Source organism: Cherax quadricarinatus, chromosome 24 (assembly GCF_038502225.1).
Source record: "Cherax quadricarinatus isolate ZL_2023a chromosome 24, ASM3850222v1, whole genome shotgun sequence".
Lineage (NCBI taxonomy): Eukaryota > Metazoa > Arthropoda > Malacostraca > Decapoda > Parastacidae > Cherax > Cherax quadricarinatus.
In genome coordinates this window covers 41291571-41312880 of record NC_091315.1, presented here as the reverse complement: position 1 = coordinate 41312880, position 21310 = coordinate 41291571, and the positions used below count along the sequence as shown (strand labels likewise).

Genomic DNA, 21310 nt, shown 5'->3' with positions numbered 1-21310 from the left:
GGAAGAGCTAACCACTGAAGAGCTGCAAGAGCTTCATCTGGAGCAGTATCAGACCACAGCTGAGGAACTTGCTTTAGAGGAGGAGGAAGAGGGAGTGGATGAGGTGCCTTCTTCAAAGATTTAGGAGATTTGTGCCAAGTGGAATGATGTCCAAATGTTTGTGCAGAAGTACCACCCTGAGCAAGCTGAAACAAGCCATCTTTGCAACAAGTTCAGTGACAGAACCATGTCCCATTTTAGGGAAATGTTAAAGAGGCACCAGAAACAGAGGACTGTGGACAGTTATTTTGTGAGACAGGGGTCCAGTGACTCTCAAGCTGGTCCTAGTGGCATTAAAAGACAGAGAAGGGAAGTAACCCCAGAGAGGGCTTTACCTGAAGTCCTCATGGAGGGGGATTCTCCTTCCAAACACTAACCCCAACTCCCTCTCTCCTCCTCCCTATCTTCCGGATGCCATCACCAATCTTCAATAAAGGTAAGCAAAAATGTTATTTTATATGTATTACTATACATAATTAAAAACTATAGTATTTGTTGTATGTAAAACTGTAATTAATCTCTATAAAATGTATTTTTTGTGTGAATATTTTTGGGTTTCTGGAACGGATAAATTGTATTTCCATTATTTCTTATGGGAAATATTGCTTCGAATTTCAGACTTTTCGAATTTAGAACTAGCTCCTGGAATGGATTAAGTTCGATTTTTGAGGTTCCACTGTAGATCATTATAATTCCTTGTAAATAATTATAGATTGCTACAGGAGCAGAGTTATCCTCAGCATTCATTTTCTTTTTTAAATTCTAATGACACAGAAATCAGTACTTATCAACATTGCAGAGGGTAAAATCTTAGGGTATATGAATGTAACTCGAGGAAAAAAAACTGCTCTGGATGACGCCAAGTTAGAGGTGTGTACATTTTGGTCTCTCAATCAATGGGAAGTGAGCAGACGCCATCATCCCTTAGCTGGAGCGACTCACAGAAGGCTTGTGATTGGTGTGAACTAGAAAATGGGAACCCAGATGCGCAGTGAGAGTAGGATGACATGTGCAAAAACGTGCGTTCACGCCCGTATGTATAAATGGGCGAACACGATAAAGGGTTAACTCTTCTAATCTCCCAAAAGCACTTGTCATCAGTAAAAAAAAAAAAAAAAACTATGCTAACTCATTTTATATAAAAATTGTTATCTTTAAAGCCTGCTCCTCATCTTCCACTCTTAGCATTCACTTCTTTTACAGCCATCTATAATTTTGGAGTGGTTGGTACATTTTGTTCCATAAATGCATGAAAACTGGGAAGGTACTTACTGATTTGCAGAGCATGTTCATAATTCCTTTGTATTAACCCTTTGACTGTTTTGGTCATATATATACGTCTTATGGGCCACCGTTTTTGACGTATAAAATTCTAATGGATTCAAATCAAGCAGGAGAAAACTGGTAGGCCCACATGTGAGAGAATGGGTCTGTGTGGTCAGTGTGCATCATATAAAAAAAATCCTGCAGCACACAGTGCATAATGAGAAAAAAAAACTCCGACCGTTGTTTTTTTTTTTTATTAAAATGCCAACTTTATGGTCTATTTTTGTACAGTATTTATGGTTGTATTCTCGTTTTCTTGGTCTCATTTGATAGAATGGAAAACATAATATAGAAATAGAGGTGATTTTGATTGGTTTTACTATGAAAAGAACCTTGAAATGGAGCTCAATGTAGGGGAAATGTTCGATTTTTGCCGATGTTCAAAAGTAAACAAATGATGTCATTTTCCAATAAATGTCCAAGTAGCCATTCTGATATGCAGTCATGAATGGGTTGACATTATTTATACAATTATTACAATATTGCAGTAGTCTGCATAACAGTAAATCTTCTATTTTTTGTGTGAATAAAAATTCAAAATAGAAAACAAGAGTAATATCAGAGGGGCCTGGAGACGTGACTGATGAACAAAGAAAATGTTTTTGTAGAGCCAGGAATGTCTGCATTGTTCATTCTGGACTCTATTTTGAAATTGTCATATTTTTTTAATTTTCGTGAAATTGGCCAAATTGCAAATTTATGACCACGTTATTGGGTAGTTGAAATCGGTAAATGGGCAGATTCTTGTACTTAGTCAATAGAAAAAATGGAGTTCTAAAGAAATAGCTGTGAGTTTGGTTGACTGGAACAATGAAATTAGCCGAAAATAGGGCTCAAAGTGGGCGAAATCACTGATTCGTAAATATCACCGAGGTCGCTAACTTCGCGAGAGTATAATTCTGTCCGTTTTCCATCAAATTTAGTTCTTTTGGTGTCATTACAATCGGGAAAAGATGCTCTATCATTTCATAAGAAATTGGGGGGGGGGATTTTTGTGACACCAGGAGGCACCTCAGGATTTGGGGTTGCGACAGTCAAGGGGTTAAGAACACTTACTTGCATTCACAATTAGTCCTCACAATAGTATTTGGTCATAGTTATGTGATACTATCATGAAACTGGAAAAAATGGAAAAAATGACTAAAACAATTTGAGAATTCGTGTTTGTGCAATAATTTTAATCGTAATCATTGTGCATTCCACTTTGCATATTGCTTTGGAGTGACTGGTGGCAAAATTTGCTATTATTTTAAGTTCCTATTCTCTTATTTTGTTTGCAGGGAGAATGACATTACAGATATCATTGACAACACCTTTACTGTTGAGCATGAGAGCTTTGGTGTCCTCCAGATGAGAGAGCTCAAGCCAGGTGGTGGTAGTGTTGTGGTTACAGAAGACAACAAAAAGGAATATGTTAGGTTGTATGTCAACTACAGATTTATGCAGGTTTGTACAGAATTTTTTTTTTTTTTTGTTTTTACTTTTTTGAATGTTTTAAAAGTTTGTGATTGGTATGTTGTGTATTAGATTAACCCTAAAATTTGTAGCTCATGAAACTGAGAAAAGTTATATAAATTGTATAGTTATGGAATAAATTGCAAAAAAAATGCATGATGGAGGGAGGGGTTAAAAGAGGTTTTTTGTGCAAGGGGCTTGGACATACAGCAGACATGTGAGCACGTTAGATAGGAGTGATTGTAGACTATTGGTTTTTGGGACTTGTTGAGCTGTTGCAGTGTGAGCAGTGGTAATATTTTGTGAAGGGATTCAGGAAACCAGTTAGCTGGACTTCAGTCCGGGAGGTGGGAAGTACAGTGCCTGCACTTTAAAGAAGGGGATTGGGATATTGGCTGTTTGGTGTGACATGAACCGCCACATCTGAGTGCCTGTGCAAAGACAGTAATTATGTGTGAATGATGGTGAAAGTATTGAATAATGGTGAAAGTGTTTCTTTTTTGGGTCACCCTGCCTCGGGGAGATGACTGGCATGTTGAAAAAGAAATGCCTGATTGCAAATGTGAAAAAAATATGTTGAACAAATAAATGGAAATACCCAGGCACTTCCATGTCCTTACACACATATCTTCAGATGCGTGTTCTCAGTAAAACCTGAGTACAATACATGAAATTACTCAGGAATTAATGTTTATTTTTTCATTAATGTATTTTCAATGGTATAGTCATGTTGAATGGATAATGATAGTTTTGAAAGTACATTTAGTTGTGTAATATAAGGGTAGAAAGGAAAGAGGAAACCTAAGATGAACAGATATGCAAGTGAATGTGAGAAAGCTAGGTATAGATGTAGAAAAGGCCTGAGAAGTAACAGTGAACAGGGCTGAATGGCAACAAGTTATTGGAGGGAAATATTTCTGCTACTTTGAACCCACTTTCAAGCTACTTCCAGTCCTGAAACTAAACAAAATCATCTTTATTTCAGTAGAATATCTTCCATTCTGTGAAATAATACCAAATTATTATTATTATTATAATCAAAAAGAAGTGCTAAACCACAAGGGCTATACAGCGCTGCAGGGCAGGAAGGAAGCAGGGGTATCAGGTGGCAAAAGGGAGAGGGATAATTAGCAGGGTACGGAGAACAGCGGGGCAGTGGATAGTACAGGGGTAGGGGGTAGCAAGAGATTGAGGTAGAAAGGGCTGAGGGGACTGCGAAAGGTATCGTCATCAGAGTTTGTGGAGTAAGTCAGTTGTTGTCAAGTCACTGAGAGAGTCAGGATTAAAGGAGGGTCCATCAGCAAGAAGGGAAGGTAAAGAGATAGTAGAGCGGAGACAACGTAGGAGGTAAATTCTGCGTGCTCGTTGATAGAGAGGGCGGTCTAACAGAATGTGGCTAACCAATACCGGAACCTGACATGTCTCACAGAGAGGAACAGGGTGCCTCTCCATGAGATACCCATGAGTAAGACAAGTGTGGCCAATGCGAAGACGGGAGAGAGTAGTCTCCCAACCTCGACACTGATGACAAGAAGACAGCCAGTAACCTATGCTTGGTTTAATAGAATGAAGTTTGTTACCGAGTAGATTAGACCAACGTTGTTGCCAACAGGTATGAAGGTGGGTAGCTATTACAGCAAAATAGTCCGTAAATGGAACACCTCTATGTGAAACTGGTAGGTCATGTACTGGTGACCGCGCAGCAGTGTCTGCCTGTTCGTTGCCCTGTACGTCAACATGACCAGGGACCCAACAAAAAACAATATCTTTATGCTTGGTAGAGATACGGCATAGCCAAAGTTGGATACGGAGGACTAGGGGGTGAGGTGTATCAAATTTTCGTATAGCCTGTAGAGCACTAAGGTAGTCTGAGACGACCACAAATGATGACACAAGCATAGATGCAATACGGATAAGTGCTGCAAGAATGGCATACAATTCAGCTGTAAAAATGCTAGCCGAGGATAGTAAATGTCAAACAAAATAAAAAAAGTCAATAAAATCTTAAAAATTGTACTAGAAAATATCTCAAAACTGCTATTTTAAACCAAACACAAGGTCAGAGTTTTGCTTTTCCCATCATGCACCACGTGGGGCAGGATTTTTTTTTTATACTGTGCACCCTCTCCATGAGGACCCATTCTCTCATATCCAGATCAGAATTTACTGCTCACAGCTTATGCAAAGGAGCTGAGCTCCCAAGATTGAGGTTTATGCAAGTGACCTTGGTGTCAGTGACGTAGATCTACTGACGAGCCAATGAAAGGGTTAATGTTTTTGACATTTTATGTTATCAATGTTGTTTCTTGTTGAGCCAGAAATGTGTGGAGAGGGTTGACACTGCTCCACTAGGCCTTATTGAATGTAGTGAGGCTTAGGCCCTCAAACATGTGCAATTTTTTACTTAAATGATTTATCCAAGGTTTAATTTTCATAATGTACTTTTTATGTACCCATGTAAGCGACTATTGGCAGAAAGGTGGGCTAGTGCAAAGATGGGTAGTGGGGGATGTTGAATAGGGTTGGATGAGTTTTAAAAATGCAGTATTAGAATGTGGGGCAGAAGTTTGTGTTTATAGGAGGGTGGGTGCAGGAGGAAAGAGGAGTGATTGGTGGAATGAAGAAGTAAAGGGTGTGATAAAAGAGAAAAAGTTAGCTTATGAGAGGTTTTTAGAAAGCAGAAGTGTTATAAGAAGAGCAGAGTATATGGAGAGTAAAAGAAAGGTGAAGAGAGTGGTGAGAGAGTGCAAAAGGAGAGCAGATGATAGAGTGGGAGAGGCACTGTCAAGAAATTTTAATGAAAATAAGATAAAATTTTGGAGCGAGTTAAACAAGCTAAGAAAGCCTAGGGAACGTATGGATTTGTCAGTTAAAAATAGAGTAGGGGAGTTAGTAGATGGGGAGAGGGAGGTATTAGGTAGATGGCGAGAATATTTTGAGGAACTTTTAAATGTTGAGGAAGAAAGGGAAGCGGTAATTTCATGCACTGGCCAGGGAGGTATACCATCTTTTAGGAGTGAAGAAGAGCAGAATGTAAGTGTGGGGGAGGTACGTGAGGCATTACGTAGAATGAAAGGGGGTAAAGCAGCTGGAACTGATGGGATCATGACAGAAATGTTAAAAGCAGGGGGGATATAGTGTTGGAGTGATTGGTACTTTTGTTTAATAAATGTATGAAAGAGGGGAAGGTACCTAGGGATTGGCAGAGAGCATGTATAGTCCCTTTATATAAAGGGAAGGGGGACAAAAGAGATTGTAAAAATTATAGAGGAATAAGTTTACTGAGTATACCAGGAAAAGTGTACGGTAGGGTTATTATTGAAAGAATTGGAGGCAAGACAGAATGTAGGACTGCAGATGAGCAAGGAGGTTTCAGAATGGGTAGGGGATGTGTAGATCAAGTGTTTACATTGAAGCATATATGTGAACAGTATTTAGATAAAGGTAGGGAAGTTTTTATTGCATTTATGGATTTAGAAAAGGCATATGATAGAGTGGATAGGGGAGCAATGTGGCAGATATTGCAAGTATATGGAATAGGTGGTAAGTTACTAAATGCTGTAAAGAGTTTTTATGAGGATAGTGAGGCTCATGTTAGGGTGTGTAGAAGAGAGGGAGACTACTTCCCGGTAAAAGTAGGTCTTAGGCAGGGATGTGTAATGTCACCATGGTTGTTTAATATATTTATAGATGGGGTTGTAAAAGAAGTAAATGCTAGGGTGTTTGGGAGAGGGGTGGGATTAAATTATGGGGAATCAAATACAAAATGGGAATTGACAGTTACTTTTTGCTGATGATACTGTGCTTATGGGAGATTCTGAAGAAAAATTGCAAAGGTTAGTGGATGAGTTTGGGAGTGTGTGTAAAGGTAGAAAGTTGAAAGTGAACATAGAAAAGAGTAAGGTGATGAAGGTATCAAATGATTTAGATAAAGAAAAATTGGATATCAAATTGGGGAGGAGGAGTATGGAAGAAGTGAATGTTTTCAGATACTTGGGAATTGACGTGTCGGCGGATGGATTTATGAAGGATGAGGTTAATCATAGGATTGTTAAGGGAAAAAAGGTGTGGTGCGTTGAGGTATCTGGAGTTTATCTGGAGAGAGTTCCGGGGGTCAACGCCCCCGCGGCCCGGTCTGTGACCAGGCCTCCTTAGGTCAGTGTCCCAGGATGCGACCCACACCAGTCGACTAACACCCAGGTACCCATTTTACTGATGGGGAACATAGACAACAGGTGGAAAGAAACACGTCCAATGTTTCTACTCTGGCTGGGAATCGAACCCAGGCCCTCACCGTGTGAAGTGAGAGCGTTAACCACCAGGCCACCAAAAAAACATTATCTATGGAGGCAAAGAAGGGAATGTATGAAAGTATAGTAGTACCAACACTCTTATATGGGTGTGAAGCTTGCGTTGTGAATACAGCAGTGAGGAGGCAGTTGGAGGTAGTGAAGATGTCCTGTCTAAGGGCAATGTGTGGTGTAAATATTATGCAGAATATTCGGAGTGTGGAAATTAGGAGAAGGTGTGGAGTTAATAAAAGTATTAGTCAGAGGGTTGAAGAGGGGTTGTTGAGGTGGTTTGGTCATTTAGAGAGAATGGATCAAAGAAGAATGACATGAAGAGCATTTAAATCTGTAGGAGATGGAAGGCGGGGTAGGGGTCGTCCTCGAAAAGGTTGGAAGGAAGGGGTAAGGGAGGTTTTGTGTGGGCGAGGGGCTTGGACTTCCAGCAGGCGTGCATGAGCGCGTTCGATAGGAGTGAATGGAGACGAATGGTATTTGGGACCTGACGATCTGTTGGAGTGTGAGCAGGGTAACATTTAGTGAAGGGATTCAGGGAAACTGGTTATTTTTATATAGCCGGACTTGAGTCCTGGAAATGGGAAGTACAATGCCTGCACTCTAAAGGAGGGGTTCGGGATATTAGCAGTTTGGAGGGATATGTTGTGTATCTTTATACGTATATGCTTCTAAACTGTTGTGTTCTGAGCACCTCTGCAAAAACAGTGATTATGTGTGAGTGAGGTGAAAGTGTTGAATGATGATGAAAGTATTTTCCTTTTGGGGATTTTCTTTCTTTTTGGGTCACCCTGCCTCGGTGGGAGATGGCCGACTTGTTGAAAAAAAAAAAAAATGTGTGTGCTCTCAAGGCCGATGTAAAAAAAATAGTATGCATACCTCAAGCCTAAGTAAAAAAAAAAACTTGTTAAATAAAGTTTAGTTAATCTCAAGGGAACTGTGTTTGACACAGTTACTGTGTATTCCATAGAAAATGGGCATGTATTCATTGCAGAGAAATAGACATAGCTAATACAATGCCTGGGACTATTATTTCTCTATACATTTTTCTTTCATTTTTTAAAAACATTTGGACTTTCTCTTCTTAGCACCTCCATTGTGACTGCTATTCCTTTTTTTTTTGTGCCATGGTTAACATCCAGAGACAAGACAGGGTGATAAAGAAAAGGCAACATAAGAGGTGGGTTGGTTGAGGGGCTGCAGTGTGGGGCTGTGAGCATGAGTGACACAGCTAGCTGCACCACCATCCTACCTCTTGTGAGACACTTCAGCTGTGGACATCTAGGCACTCATAGTTTTCATCTCTTCCAATTAAGTGCAAGGTCTCCATATGTGTATAGAGTGATCATATACAAAGTATGATTGTATTTGGTTAAAAACTAACCAGGGAAGAAAATTATGGTAATTCCACCCTAACAGAAGCTTAAATATAAAGTCTGTGGTTCTTGACCAATCTTCCAAACAAATATGAGCTCTCATTACATGCATAAAATGTGCATACACACAATAAGAATGCATTTGGTAAAAAAATAACAAAAATAATTTTATAATTTAACTGCTCAGAGGAGTAGGTTGGTAGACAACAACCACCGAGAGAGGTACTACCAAATTTTTTTTTTTTTTAAACAAGTCGGCCGTCTCCCACTGAGGCAGGGTGACCCAAAAAGAAAGAAAAAATCCCCAAAAAGAAAGAAAATCCCCAAAAAGAAAATACTTTCATCATCATTCAACACTTTCACCTCACTCACACATAATCACTGGGACTATACATGCTCTCTGCCAATCCCTAGGGACCTTCCCCTCTTTCATACATTTATTAGACAAAAATACCAACCACTCCAACACTATATCCCCCCTGCTTTTAACATTTCTCTCATGATTCCGTCAGTTCCAGCTGCTTTACCCCCTTTCATTCTACGTAATGCCTCACACACCTCATCCACACTTACATCCTGATCTTCTTAACACTCGTAAAAGATGGCATATCTTCCTGGCCAGTGGATGAAATTACTGCCTCCCTTTCTTCGTCGACATTTAAAAGTTCCTCAAAGTATTCTCGCCATCTACCCAATACCTCCATCTCCCCATCTACTAACTCCCTTACTCTGTTTTTAACTGACAGATTCATTCGTTCTCTAGGCTTTCTTAACTTGTTTAACTCGCTCCAAAATTTTTTCTTATTTTCATTAAAATTTCTTGACAGTGCCTCTCCTGCTCTATCATCTGCTCTCCTTTTGCACTCTCTCACCACTCTCTTCACCTTTCTTTTGCTCTCCATATACTCTGCTCTTCTTATAACACTTCTGCTTTGTAAAAACCTCTCATAGGCTAACTTTTTCTCCTTTATCACACGCTTTACTTCATCATTCCACCAATCACTCCTCTTTCCTCCTGCCCCCACCCTCCTATAACCACAAACTTCTGCCCCACATTCTAATACTGCATTTTTAAAACTATTCCAACCCTCTTCAACCCCCCCCCCCCTCCCCCCAACTACTCATACTTGCACCAGTCCACCTTTCTGCCAATAGTTGCTTATATCTCACCTGAACTTCCTCCTTCCTTAGTTTATACACTTTCACCTCCCTCTTGCTTGTTGTTGCCATTTTCCTCTTTTCCCATCTACCTCTTACTCTAACTGTAGCTACAACTAGATAATGATCCTGTAATTGTTCTACATGGTGGTAAGATTGCTGGTGTCTTTTATCCATCTCACTAACATGCAAAATTTCAAGTTTGTATTGCTACTACTTCTTACACTTAGGTCACACTACACATGCATGTACATGTACATGCATATATATACACACACCCATCTACAACCTCTCCACACTTAGTGATTAAGTTCTGTTCCTAGGACCACATCGGTAAACGAATTCGTCACTAAGTGAGGATCATACTATAATGGTAGTGCATTTTTGTCAACCATCTTTGATATTGTTATAGTATCACCTTTGCACCATTGATAACATTTCTGGTATATTTTTAAATGTGTATACAGTAGTGTACTGTATATTGTAATAAACAGAATAGAGGAAGTCAGCTCTAATATACATTATTTAGGTATGCATACTGGTCAGAGCCTGTCGTAAGTCCGAGTTGTCGGTAAGCGAGTACATCGCTAGGTGAGGAGAGGCTGTATTTTCTTAGTAGTTCTTGTTCTTTATTTCCCCTTATCTCCATGGGCAAGTGGACAAGAATTCTTCCTCCATAAGCTATGCGTGTCGTAAGAGGCAACTTAAATCCCGGGAGCAAAGGGCTGGTAATCCACTTCTCCTGTATAAACTACTGAATTTAAAGGGGAACTTTTGTTTTTCTTTTTAGGTCACTGCCTTGGTGGAATATGGCTGGCTCATTGAAAAAAAATTTAACTGTTAAAAAAAAAAAAAGGTAATCACCACAATAGGTGAACCTTCAGAACAAAAGGTGGAAAGTAGATACAAAAACTGAATCGTGTTAACTATTATAGATGCATTCTATTGGTAATTGTGGTGGAGCCCATCCCATCCACATCTACCTGTTTGCTAGGCCTGGTTGAGTTTGAGAGAGAGGCCTGTGGTTTAGGTGTATGGTTCAAATGGGTATCACATGACTTAAGTCTTAGCCAGGGAGCCTGCTTATGAATGTTGCTACGGTGTTTTTACTCACCTAATTGTATTTGCCTAATTATGGTTGCAGGGGTCAAATCATAGCTCCTGGCCCCATCTCTTCACTGGTCACTACTAGGTCAATTTCTCCTTGCTCCATGAGTTTTATCATACCTCTTGTATGTGTGTGCGTGTTTGCATGTGTGGGTTGTATTAACGTTGGTAGAATTACCGACTATGTTAAGTAAAAGGACACGAAGTGCAACTACTTGGCATTTTATTGTGACAACATTTCTTTCTCCAAGAGCTTTATCAAGCCGTTATGGCAAACGGCTTGACAAAGCTCCTGGAAAGCGAAACATTGCCACAGTAAAATGTCACATTAGTTGCACTTGTGTCCTTTTACTTAGCATGTGTGGGTGTTTTTATGTATTTATTACACAAGTATTACACTGTTGACAAACATAGTAGGTGAAGGCATGAATGGTGTGGTTTACTGTATTTGGCCTGATAGTGATTTGTTTATTTTTAGGGCTCTGGCTTGTATGGTGGGTATAAGCCTAAATTAGAAATTTTAGCTGAAAATCAATTTATAGCATGGGTTGACTTATACACTAGGATTTATGGTAATCTTAAGTCTAACATTGTGGTTTTCAGGAATTTAACAAAATTTTAATTGTCTATATAGTACTGTATGTCCTTTTTTGGTCAAGCATAATTCAAGTAAGGCTTGTGTTCCAGGGTATTGAGCAACAGTTTGCAGCTCTTCAGAAAGGCTTCACTGAAGTAGTCCCACAGCAACTACTGAAGCCATTTGATGAAAGAGAATTGGAACTAATTATTGGTGGTCTTGGAAAAATAGATATTGATGATTGGAAAGCCAACACAAGACTCAAAGTAAGTGATTAACTTACTGTATTGTACTGTACTATACAGGAGGGCCTTGCTGTACGACACTTCACTTTACGGCGATTTGGTAATACGGACATCTCAAATTACAGTGGACCCCCGCCTTACGATATAAGGCGGGGGTCCCTGATTCGCCATTATGGTGTCCGTGCGCCACTCTGTTTACATCCTGTGAGTTCCACATCTCAATTATGTCTGGAAACTTTACAAAATTTCAGTTATTTTTAAAGTTACTGCATATTTTATATATGTATACTCTGATAATTGTACTTATGTGTACCTGTACCTAAATAAACTTACACTCTGTGTTGGCATGCAGGCACACATTAAAATCACTAAAAGTGTCTCACTAGTGTTGAAAGGTGCATGTTGTAAGACACGACTAAAATTCTGGAAGCAAGGAGCTAGTAACCCTCTCCTGTATACATTACTAATTTTAAAAAGAGAAACTTATTTTTCTTTTTAGGTCACCCTGCCTTGGTGGGATATGGCCGGTTTGTTGAAAAAATAATCGCTCTGGGATGCTCTAAATGTCATATATTACGTTATTATAGACATTTTCATTAATCCATTTATGATATTTTTTCAAAATTATATAAGAAACATGCTACATACAACCATAGTAGAACAAATTGACACAAATGTGAAGTTGTGGTGGCTGGGCGGCTTGTAGTAGTAATAGCAAAAATCAAGTTATCTCTGGTCCAACACCAGAGAAGCTATGTACAATATAGTATTATTGGGTAACTATAGAAAAATATTCCTTTCATATGCCTTCACTAATAGTGTCATTTGCTCTAAAAATAGTATGTTGCATGAGAATAGGAGTGTTACTGTTATGTATTCTACTGCACAGTGAAGACATCTTGTACACAATGTAAGGTGTTTGTATTGTGGGGAAAACACTTCATAGTTGTATGCATAATGTGTATCAACAGCCAGTAGACGTATGAAATACATACATAGAAATCCAACCACCCAACTAAAACCTGACACTATACACATTTATGGAGCTTCTTCCCCATGGTGTTTTATAATAATAATAATAATAATAATAATAATAATAATAATAATAATATTTATTTCTACATGTGACCTGGGTGTTGTTGTGAGCTCTGTCTCTTGGTTCCACCTGGAAACTTTCCAGAATTTAAAGTGTTTTAACCCCTTAACTGTCCAAACGTAGATCTACATTGTTATCGCTAGCGCTCCAAATGTAGATTGTTTTGTTTTTCCTGCCTCCAAATTTGGCACGATTGGCCTGAGATGCCTGGTCAGTATTGAATGGGTCTTAGCACTCAGTGTGCACAGTATTAAAAAAAATCTGGGACCACTTAGTACCTTATGGGAGCACCAGTTCAATTGAGTGCCAGCTAGAGCAAACAGCATGGCAAACATCAGGGATTCACTGATGTCATATCGTATTAACTCCCCTTTTAACCCTTTGAGGGTCGACAGGCCCTCTCCGAAACTCGTTCTCAGGGTCGGCCAAATTTAAAAAAAAAAAAATTATTTTCTCTTATGAAAAGATAGAGAATCTTTTCCCGATCATAAAGACACCAAAAGTTTGAAATTTGATAGAAAACTTACGGAATTATGCTCTCGCAAAGTTAGCGGTCTCGGCGATGTTTACGCATCGGCGATTTTGCCCACTTTGAGCCCCATTTTCGGCCAATTTCACTGTACTAGTCGACAAAAAACATGAATATTTCGCTAGAACTCCATTTTTTCTATCGAATGGATGCAAGAAACCACTCATTTATGAAATTCAACTATCCAGTACAGTGGTCAGAATTTAGCAATTTTGCCAATTTCACACAAATTTCAAAAGATGCCAATTTCGGAATAGAGTCCAGAATAAACAAGAAAGACATTCCTGGCACTAAAATGACATTTCCTCTAGTCATTAGTCATGTCTCAAGTCCCCTCTTATATTCTTTTGCTTTCCACTTTGAATTTTTATTTTCACAAAAAATATAAGATTTACTGTTATGCAGACTACTGCATTAGTGTAAAAAATGGTATAAATATTATTGGTGCACTTGTGAAAGAATATTAGACTCACCAGTTGACGTGTATTGCACGCTTGGCACGATTTGTTTACTTTTGAAGTTTGGTAAAAATCGAACATTTCTGCTACTTTGAGCTCAATTTCAAGGCACCTTTCTTTGTAAAACCAGTCAAAATCATCTCAATTTCTGTAATATGTCTTCCATTCTATAAAATGAGACCAAGAAAACTAGAATACAACAATAAATACCATACGAAAATACACTGCAAAGTCGCTGATTTATTAAAAAAAAATGGTCAAAGTTTTTTTTTTCATTATGCACTGTGTGCTGCAGGATTTTTTTTAGACTGTGCACACTGACCACATAGACCCATTCTTTCATATGAAGGCCTACCAGCTTTCTCCCACTAGATTTGAGGCCGCTAGAATTTATGAGTACTAGTACGTCAAAAACCCCTATGCGTAAAACGTACTAGTACGACGAAAACCCTCAAAGGGTTAAGAAGAAAGTGATGTTGACCCTGAGTTTAGTGGCTTTGAGATGGATGTAGCCACAAGTGGTGGAGAGTATCAAAAACCTCGATAATAACCCATGTGCAACATCCTTTCAATTTTGATACCACTGGTAGTGTCATCCTGCCAGAATGTCCTATAACCTATGCCCTAAGTAAAGAGAAGTGATTAAGGAATATGTGTAATACATGTTTGGCTAGTTGGGTGTCTGATTGACTTTGGCTGTCTCTATCTTTGTAATTCTGTCTTTATCTCACAGGTACACATAAATATAAATTATACAGTGTAAATTACCTAGGATAACCCAGAAAAATCCAGACAAAGTGCTACACTGTACTTGTAGATGTAAGGCAGAATAAGCATGACTGGCAAGTAATACGCATTTTCACTTGTTCATGAATCAGACGTGACGACTCTGCATTGTGTGTAATACCTGTTGGTTCATGAACAGCTCTCTCTCTCTCTGAGACAGAGACAAGCAGACAGAGAGACAGAGATAGACAGAGCTAGACAGACAGATACACAGACAAAGATACAGACATGTTTGTGTGTAATAGTGAAAACAAATAAAGCCAAGGTAGTGCACAATCATCAACTGCTGCACTGTCAGCAGTGGAGTGACACTTGTCTTACACCATGCTTCAAGGAGTTTTATATGCACTACAGCATGTCTAAAATATTGCTGAAACCTATAAATACTATGTATATATTTCTAGACAAAAGTATGTGACCAAGGCAGGTGAAAATGTTCACCTGTCAGTGTGTTTGTGACTGAGTACTATTTCAGTACCTAATATTAGTGTCAGAATAAAGATAGGCTATGAAATAACAAGAACCACTACAAATTGTAATTATCAGAACATAAAAATTATATAAATAAAAAAAAAGATAAAGGTATATCAGCAACACTTTTGCAAGCAGCAGGACTCCATGTTGCCATTAGGTGAGCATCCAGTGCCAACTTTGTGGCCTTATATCTCGGTAAGTACTGACCCTAAAAAAAAAATTATTTTTTTTTGGTCTTATTACAGACAGAGAATTGCCCCCCCCCCTTTTTTCCCCCCAAAAAATATTTGGAGTGCTGGGCGAGAGAATGTAGATCTACATTTGGACAGTTAAGGGGTTAGTTATTACCTATATTATACAGTGGACCCTCGCTTTACGATCAGCTCCCAATGCGACCAATTATGTAAGTGTATTTATGTAAGTGTGTTTGTACGTGTATGTTTGGGGGTCTGAAATGGACTAATCTAATTCACAATATTCCTTATGGGAATAAATTCGTTCAGTACTGGCACCTGCACATACTTCTGGAATGAAATAATATCGTAAACCTGAGTTTCGTGATTAATCTGTTCCAGAGAGTCTGCTGAATGGCGAAATTCACAAATGGCAAAACCATATATCCCATAAGAAATAATGGAAATCCAATTAATCTGTTTCAGACACCCAAAAGTATTAACAAAAAATTTTTTTTTTTTTAAAGATTAAATATAGATTTACATACCATCTTTTAGGAGTGAAGAAGAGCAGAATGTAAGTGTGGGGGAGGTACATGAGGCATTACGTAGAATGAAAGGGGGTAAAGCAGCTGGAACTGATGGGATCATGACAGAAATGTTAAAAACAGGGGGGAATATAGTGTTGGAGTGGTTGGTACTTTTGTTTAATAAATGTATAAAAGAGGGGAAAGTACCTAGGGATTGGCAGAGAGCATGTATAGTCCCTTTATATAAAGGGAAGGGGGACAAAAGAGATTGTAAAAATTATAGAGGAATAAGTTTACTGAGTATACCAGGAAAAGTGTACGGTAGGGTTATTATTGAAAGAATTCGAGGTAAGACAGAATGTAGGATTGCGGATGAGCAAGGAGGTTTCAGAGTGGGTAGGGGATGTGTAGATCAAGTGTTTACATTGGGTGTGTGTGTAAAGGTAGAAAGTTGAAAGTGAACATAGAAAAGAGTAAGGTGATGAGGGTATCAAATGATTTAGATAAAGAAAAATTGGATATCAAATTGGAGAGGAGGAGTATGGAAGAAGTGAATGTTTTCAGATACTTGGGAGTTGACGTGTCAGCAGATGGATTTATGAAGGATGAGGTTAATCATAGAATTGACGAGGGAAAAAAGGTGAGTGGTGCGCTGAGGTATATGTGGAGTCAAAAAACGTTATCTATAGAAGCAAAGAAGGGAATGTATGAAAGTATAGTAGTACCAACACTATTATATGGGTGTGAAGCTTGGGTTGTGAATGCAGCAGCAAGGAGGCAGTGGAGATGTCCTGTCTAAGGGCAATGTGTGGTGTAAATATTATGCAGAAAATTCGGAGTGTGGAAATTAGGAGAAGGTGTGGAGTTAATAAAAGTATTAGTCAGAGGGTTGAAGAGGGGTTGTTGAGGTGGTTTAGTCATTTAGAGAGAATGGATCAAAGTAGAATGACATGGAGAGCATTTAAATCTGTAGGAGAAGAAAGGCGGGGTAGGGGTTGTCCTCGAAAAGGTTGGAAGGAAGGAGTAAGGGAGGTTTTGTGGGCGAGGGGCTTGGACTTCCAGTAGGCATGCATGAACGTGTTAGATAGGAGTGAATGGAGACGAATGGTATTTGGGACTTGACGATCTGTTGGAGTGTGAGCAGGGTAATATTTAGTGAAGGGATTCAGGGAAACTGGTTATTTTTATATAGCCGGACTTGAGTCCTGGAAATGGGAAGTACAATGCCTGCACTCTAAAGGAGGAGTTCAGGATATTAGCAGTTTGGAGGGATATGTTGTGTATCTTTATACGTTTATGCTTCTAAAATGGTGTGTTCTGAGCACCTCTGCAAAAACAGTGATTATGTGAGTGAGGTGAAAGTGTTGAACGATGATGAAAATATTTTCTTTTTGTGGATTTTCTTTCTTTTTGGGTCATCCTGCCTCGGTGGGAGATGGCCGACTTGTTAAAAAAAAAAAAATACAGAAAACAATGATGAAGTAGATAAATGAACATTTAACATCACACTTACCTTAATTGAAAAGACTTGTTGGTGTATGGCAGACAGGTAGGAGGGGACAGGGAAGTGAGTTTATCATGCTTCAGTGTGATGCTAATATCATCTCTACAGTTTATTTATTTATCACACTTCATCTAATATGACATAATAAACAATATTAATAACATAGAAAAATGATATATACTCTAGAATGAATAAAATACAGTGGACCCCTGCATAACATAATAAATCCGTTCCAGAGTGTGTCTTATATCGAATCTGACTTAATCCGAATTAATTTTCCCCATAAGAAATAATGAAAATCCAATTAATCCATTCCAGACACCCAAAAGTATTAAACAAAATAATTTTTCTACATGAAATACACATTTCCCTACACAGAAAACAATGAGACATGCAGAATAATACATTACTAAAATGACACTTACCTTTATTGAAGACTTACTGATGATTGATGAGATGGGAAGAGGATGGAGGTGTACTATTGTTTGGAAGGGGAATCCCCTTTCATAAAGACTTCAGGTACCAAGTCCTTATCTTGGGTTACTTCCCTTCTTTGTTTTTTAAAGCCACTAGGACCAGCTTTAGAGTCACTGGATCCCTGTCGCACAAAATATCTGCCAAGAGAGCTGTTTCTGGCATCTCTAAGATTTCCCTAAAATGGGATACAACATTGTCAATGTAGATGTTGCGAGCACGGTCTGCAACAGTTGTGCCAGGGTGATGTTCATCCATAAATGTTTGCACATAAGAAAGCAGGAACACTGCAGCAGGACTGTTGGTCCATATTAGGCATGTCCTTCACAAACTATCCCACTAACAGAATCGTATTTGCCCAACCCAATTTTCAATGCTCCCCAAGCAATAATCTTTGATAATTCTATTCACTCATGCGCAAGTCCCACTGAATCAAATCGTGTGTGTGGGGAAGTACCCTGTCTGGTGTGTGTGTGGGGAAGGGGAAGTATCCTGGCTGGTTGTTGTGGGGAAGTACCCTGGCTGGTGTGTGTGGGGAAGTACCCTGGCTGGTGTGTGTATGTGGGGAAGTACCCTGGCTGGTGTGTGTATGTGGGGAAGTACCCTGGCTGGTGTGTGGGGGGAGGTACCCACTACCACCACCACTTTCATGTCTTTCTACAAACTTTTTCTTGAATTCTATAGTGTTTCTCACCCTCTTTACCAAAGGGCTGGCACTAGAAGCTTTCTTTGGGCCCCATGGTGCCTTATTTAGCAGTTACAAGCACTAAAAATGATGGAATAATACAAAATGTATTGCATGTACACGTGGAATCATCCTCACTGGCTGGTAAACAGTGGCACACTGGCTGTACATGGAGTGTCCAGGCTGCTCACGGCGCGTGGACACATTCGGGACAAATGATTTTCACCGAGTTCAATGTCATTAACCAAGCCAATATTTTGACGCAAAAACATTACTTAATCCGATTATTACTTAATCCAGTGACGTCTTAATCTGGGGTCCACTTTGTCATAACGTATGTGAGGAGTAAGTGGTGGTGGTGGTGTTGGGTTTATAAGGGCCACCGAGAGAAGCCATACATATTAGTGGTAGTGGAGGCGGCAGCAGAAGCCACCAACACTATTCACACGGAAACAATGTACGTAATTTATAAATAAGAAATACAGTGGACCCTCGTTTTTCGTAATTAATCCATTCCAGAGAGTGTGACTATTGTCGAAATTGACGATTTGCGAATCCATTTTCCCCATAAGAAATAATGTAAATCCAATTAATTCATTCCAGACACCCAGAAGTATCAACCAAAAAAATTTTTTTACCCTAAAGATAGATTTACATGCACAAAAGAATGAACACTCAACATGACAGTTACCTTTATTGAAGGCTGTTGTTGATGAATGGAAGACAGGGAGGAGGAGAGAGGGAAGAGAGGTTATTGTTTGGAAGGGGAATCCCCCTTCATAAGGACTCTAGGTCACTTCCCTAGCTTAAATATAGATTTACATGCAGAAAAGAATGCCAAATAAATGTAAAGCACTAATAAAACGTATAAATGAACATTTAACATCACAACTTTATTGAAGACTCTTGTTGGTGTATGGCAGACGGGGCAGAGGGAGGGGAGGTGAGTTTATTGTTGGAAAATATGACACTAATATCAACTCTCCGGCTTATTTATCTATCACAATAAACAATATTAATAACATAGAAACTGTAATATACTCTAGAATGAATAAAATGAGTCATTATGAATGTCACAAGAGGTGTTCTGTTTTTGTTGTTGGGTGTATAAGGGCCACTGTGAGCATAAGCCGTCCATAATGGTGGTGAAGCAGCAGTTGAGGCGGCAGTGTTTTCTATAGCCCTATATAACTCCAACAACATTGGAGGAGTTAGTAGAATCACTGAAGAAGGCACCCTCCCTCTATCACCATCACAACTGCTACCACCCTCTACCACTATCACAACTGCTACCACTACCACCACCAATTTCGCATTTTTCTACAAACTTTTTTTTTAATATGTGTTTCTCACTTTCTTTACCAAAGGGCTGGGCACTAGAAGCTTTCTTTGGAGCCATGGTGACTTATTTAGCAGTTGCAATTGCAAGCACTAAAACGAATGGAATATTATGAAATGTATTGTATGAACTCGTGGGATCATCCTCGCTCACTGATAAACAATGGCACACTGGCTAGAAATGGAGTGTGAGGCTGCTCGGGACCGTGCATATACGTCCCAGACGAATGACTATTTGCGAGTCAAATGATGATTTGCGAGTCAATGTTTTGATGAAAAAACGTTATGATTTCCGAAAATTACGACTTTTGAGCCTTATGAAAAATGAGGGTCCACTGTATTTACACTTTATAAATAAGAAATATTTACACTTACCTTGGAGATGTTAGTTTAATTAGTTTGATGGAGGAGATGCAGGCAGAGGTTTAGGGTGGTGGAAGATAGCAGGGCAGCATATATTCAGTGGCCCTATAAACCTCCAACAACATTGGAGAGTTACTTTCGTGTCGTTTTTCTGTCGCTTAATCGCTTAACTTACTTGCTACACTGTTAATGTTACACTTTATTGCTGGCTGGTGCTATAGTCTTTATCGATATCTGCTGCTGCAGTATTGTACATATTGTAGAATCATTGATTCACTGAAGAAGGCACATTCTCCCCTCTCTCTTCCTCCACCACTTTGGTACTTTGCTACAGATTTTTCTTGAATTCTATCATGTTTCTTTCCTCCTTTACCAAAGGCCTGGCACTAGGAGCTTTCTTTGAGCCCATGGTGGCTTATTAGCAGTTGCAAGTACAATGAACAATGGATTACACCTACCATCCGACTTACGACCTGCTCGACATACGTCCACTCGACTTACGTCCACTCGACTTACGTCCGTGCATCTGGTAGCTGGGCTGGGCTGGGCCGGCTGATGCACACCACTGTACAATATTTGACAATACTCGCGGCGGCAATGCGTCATGCAGGCAGCATCAGTTTGAGTAACCCTGTCCTATCAGCAGCATCATACTGTATTAACTGTACTAACAGGACAGTAAATTTCACCATGGCCCCTAAGATGAAGTCTGTGGCAAGAAAGGCTCTTACTCTCTAACTCTCTATTTGTTTTCACTGTTGCACATAAACCTGTCTGTATCTGTCTGCCTATATATCCGTATATCTCTGTGTGTCTGTTTATCTGTCTGTCTACCTGTGTCTGTATTTCTGTCTACCTGTGTGTCTGTCTACTTGTGTGTGTCTTTCTGTCTACCTGTGTGTCTGTCTGTCTACCTGTGTGTCTGTCTACCTGTGTGTGTCTGTCTACCTGTGTGTGTCTGTCTACCTGTGTGTCTGTCTACCTGAGTGTCTGTCTGTCTGCTTGTCTGTCTCAGAGCCACTCATTAAGAGTAATTGGTCTTGAAGATGCCATATGATAATAACACAATAATAATCATCACTGAGGCGCATTAAATGTGTATAAAACGTTGATATAGACATTTTGCTTAATCCATCTATGATTTCTTTTTCCAAATTATATAATAAACATGCTACATAACATATAAACATATAAATTAACAAATATGAGATATTTTTCTGGTCGGCTTGACAGAGTGAACAGGAATCATTCATGTCCGGGTTGGTAACAACAACAACAACGTTTGTTTACATAACTCGCCAACCTTCTACACACTC

General features: G+C 39.2%; 1 protein-coding gene across 5 annotated transcripts in view; it reads left to right on the top strand.

The window, feature by feature from the left end:
* Nucleotides 1-21310, top strand: part of Smurf (SMAD specific E3 ubiquitin protein ligase) — a 288864-nt gene that overhangs the window by 246816 nt on the left and 20738 nt on the right. For all 5 annotated transcript variants that reach the window (XM_070088416.1, XM_070088415.1, XM_070088412.1 and 2 more), the window contains 2 exons: nucleotides 2646-2811; nucleotides 11450-11605. In XM_070088416.1, coding sequence (XP_069944517.1) covers nucleotides 2646-2811; nucleotides 11450-11605 — 322 coding nt within the window. The remainder of the gene's footprint in view (nucleotides 1-2645; nucleotides 2812-11449; nucleotides 11606-21310) is intronic.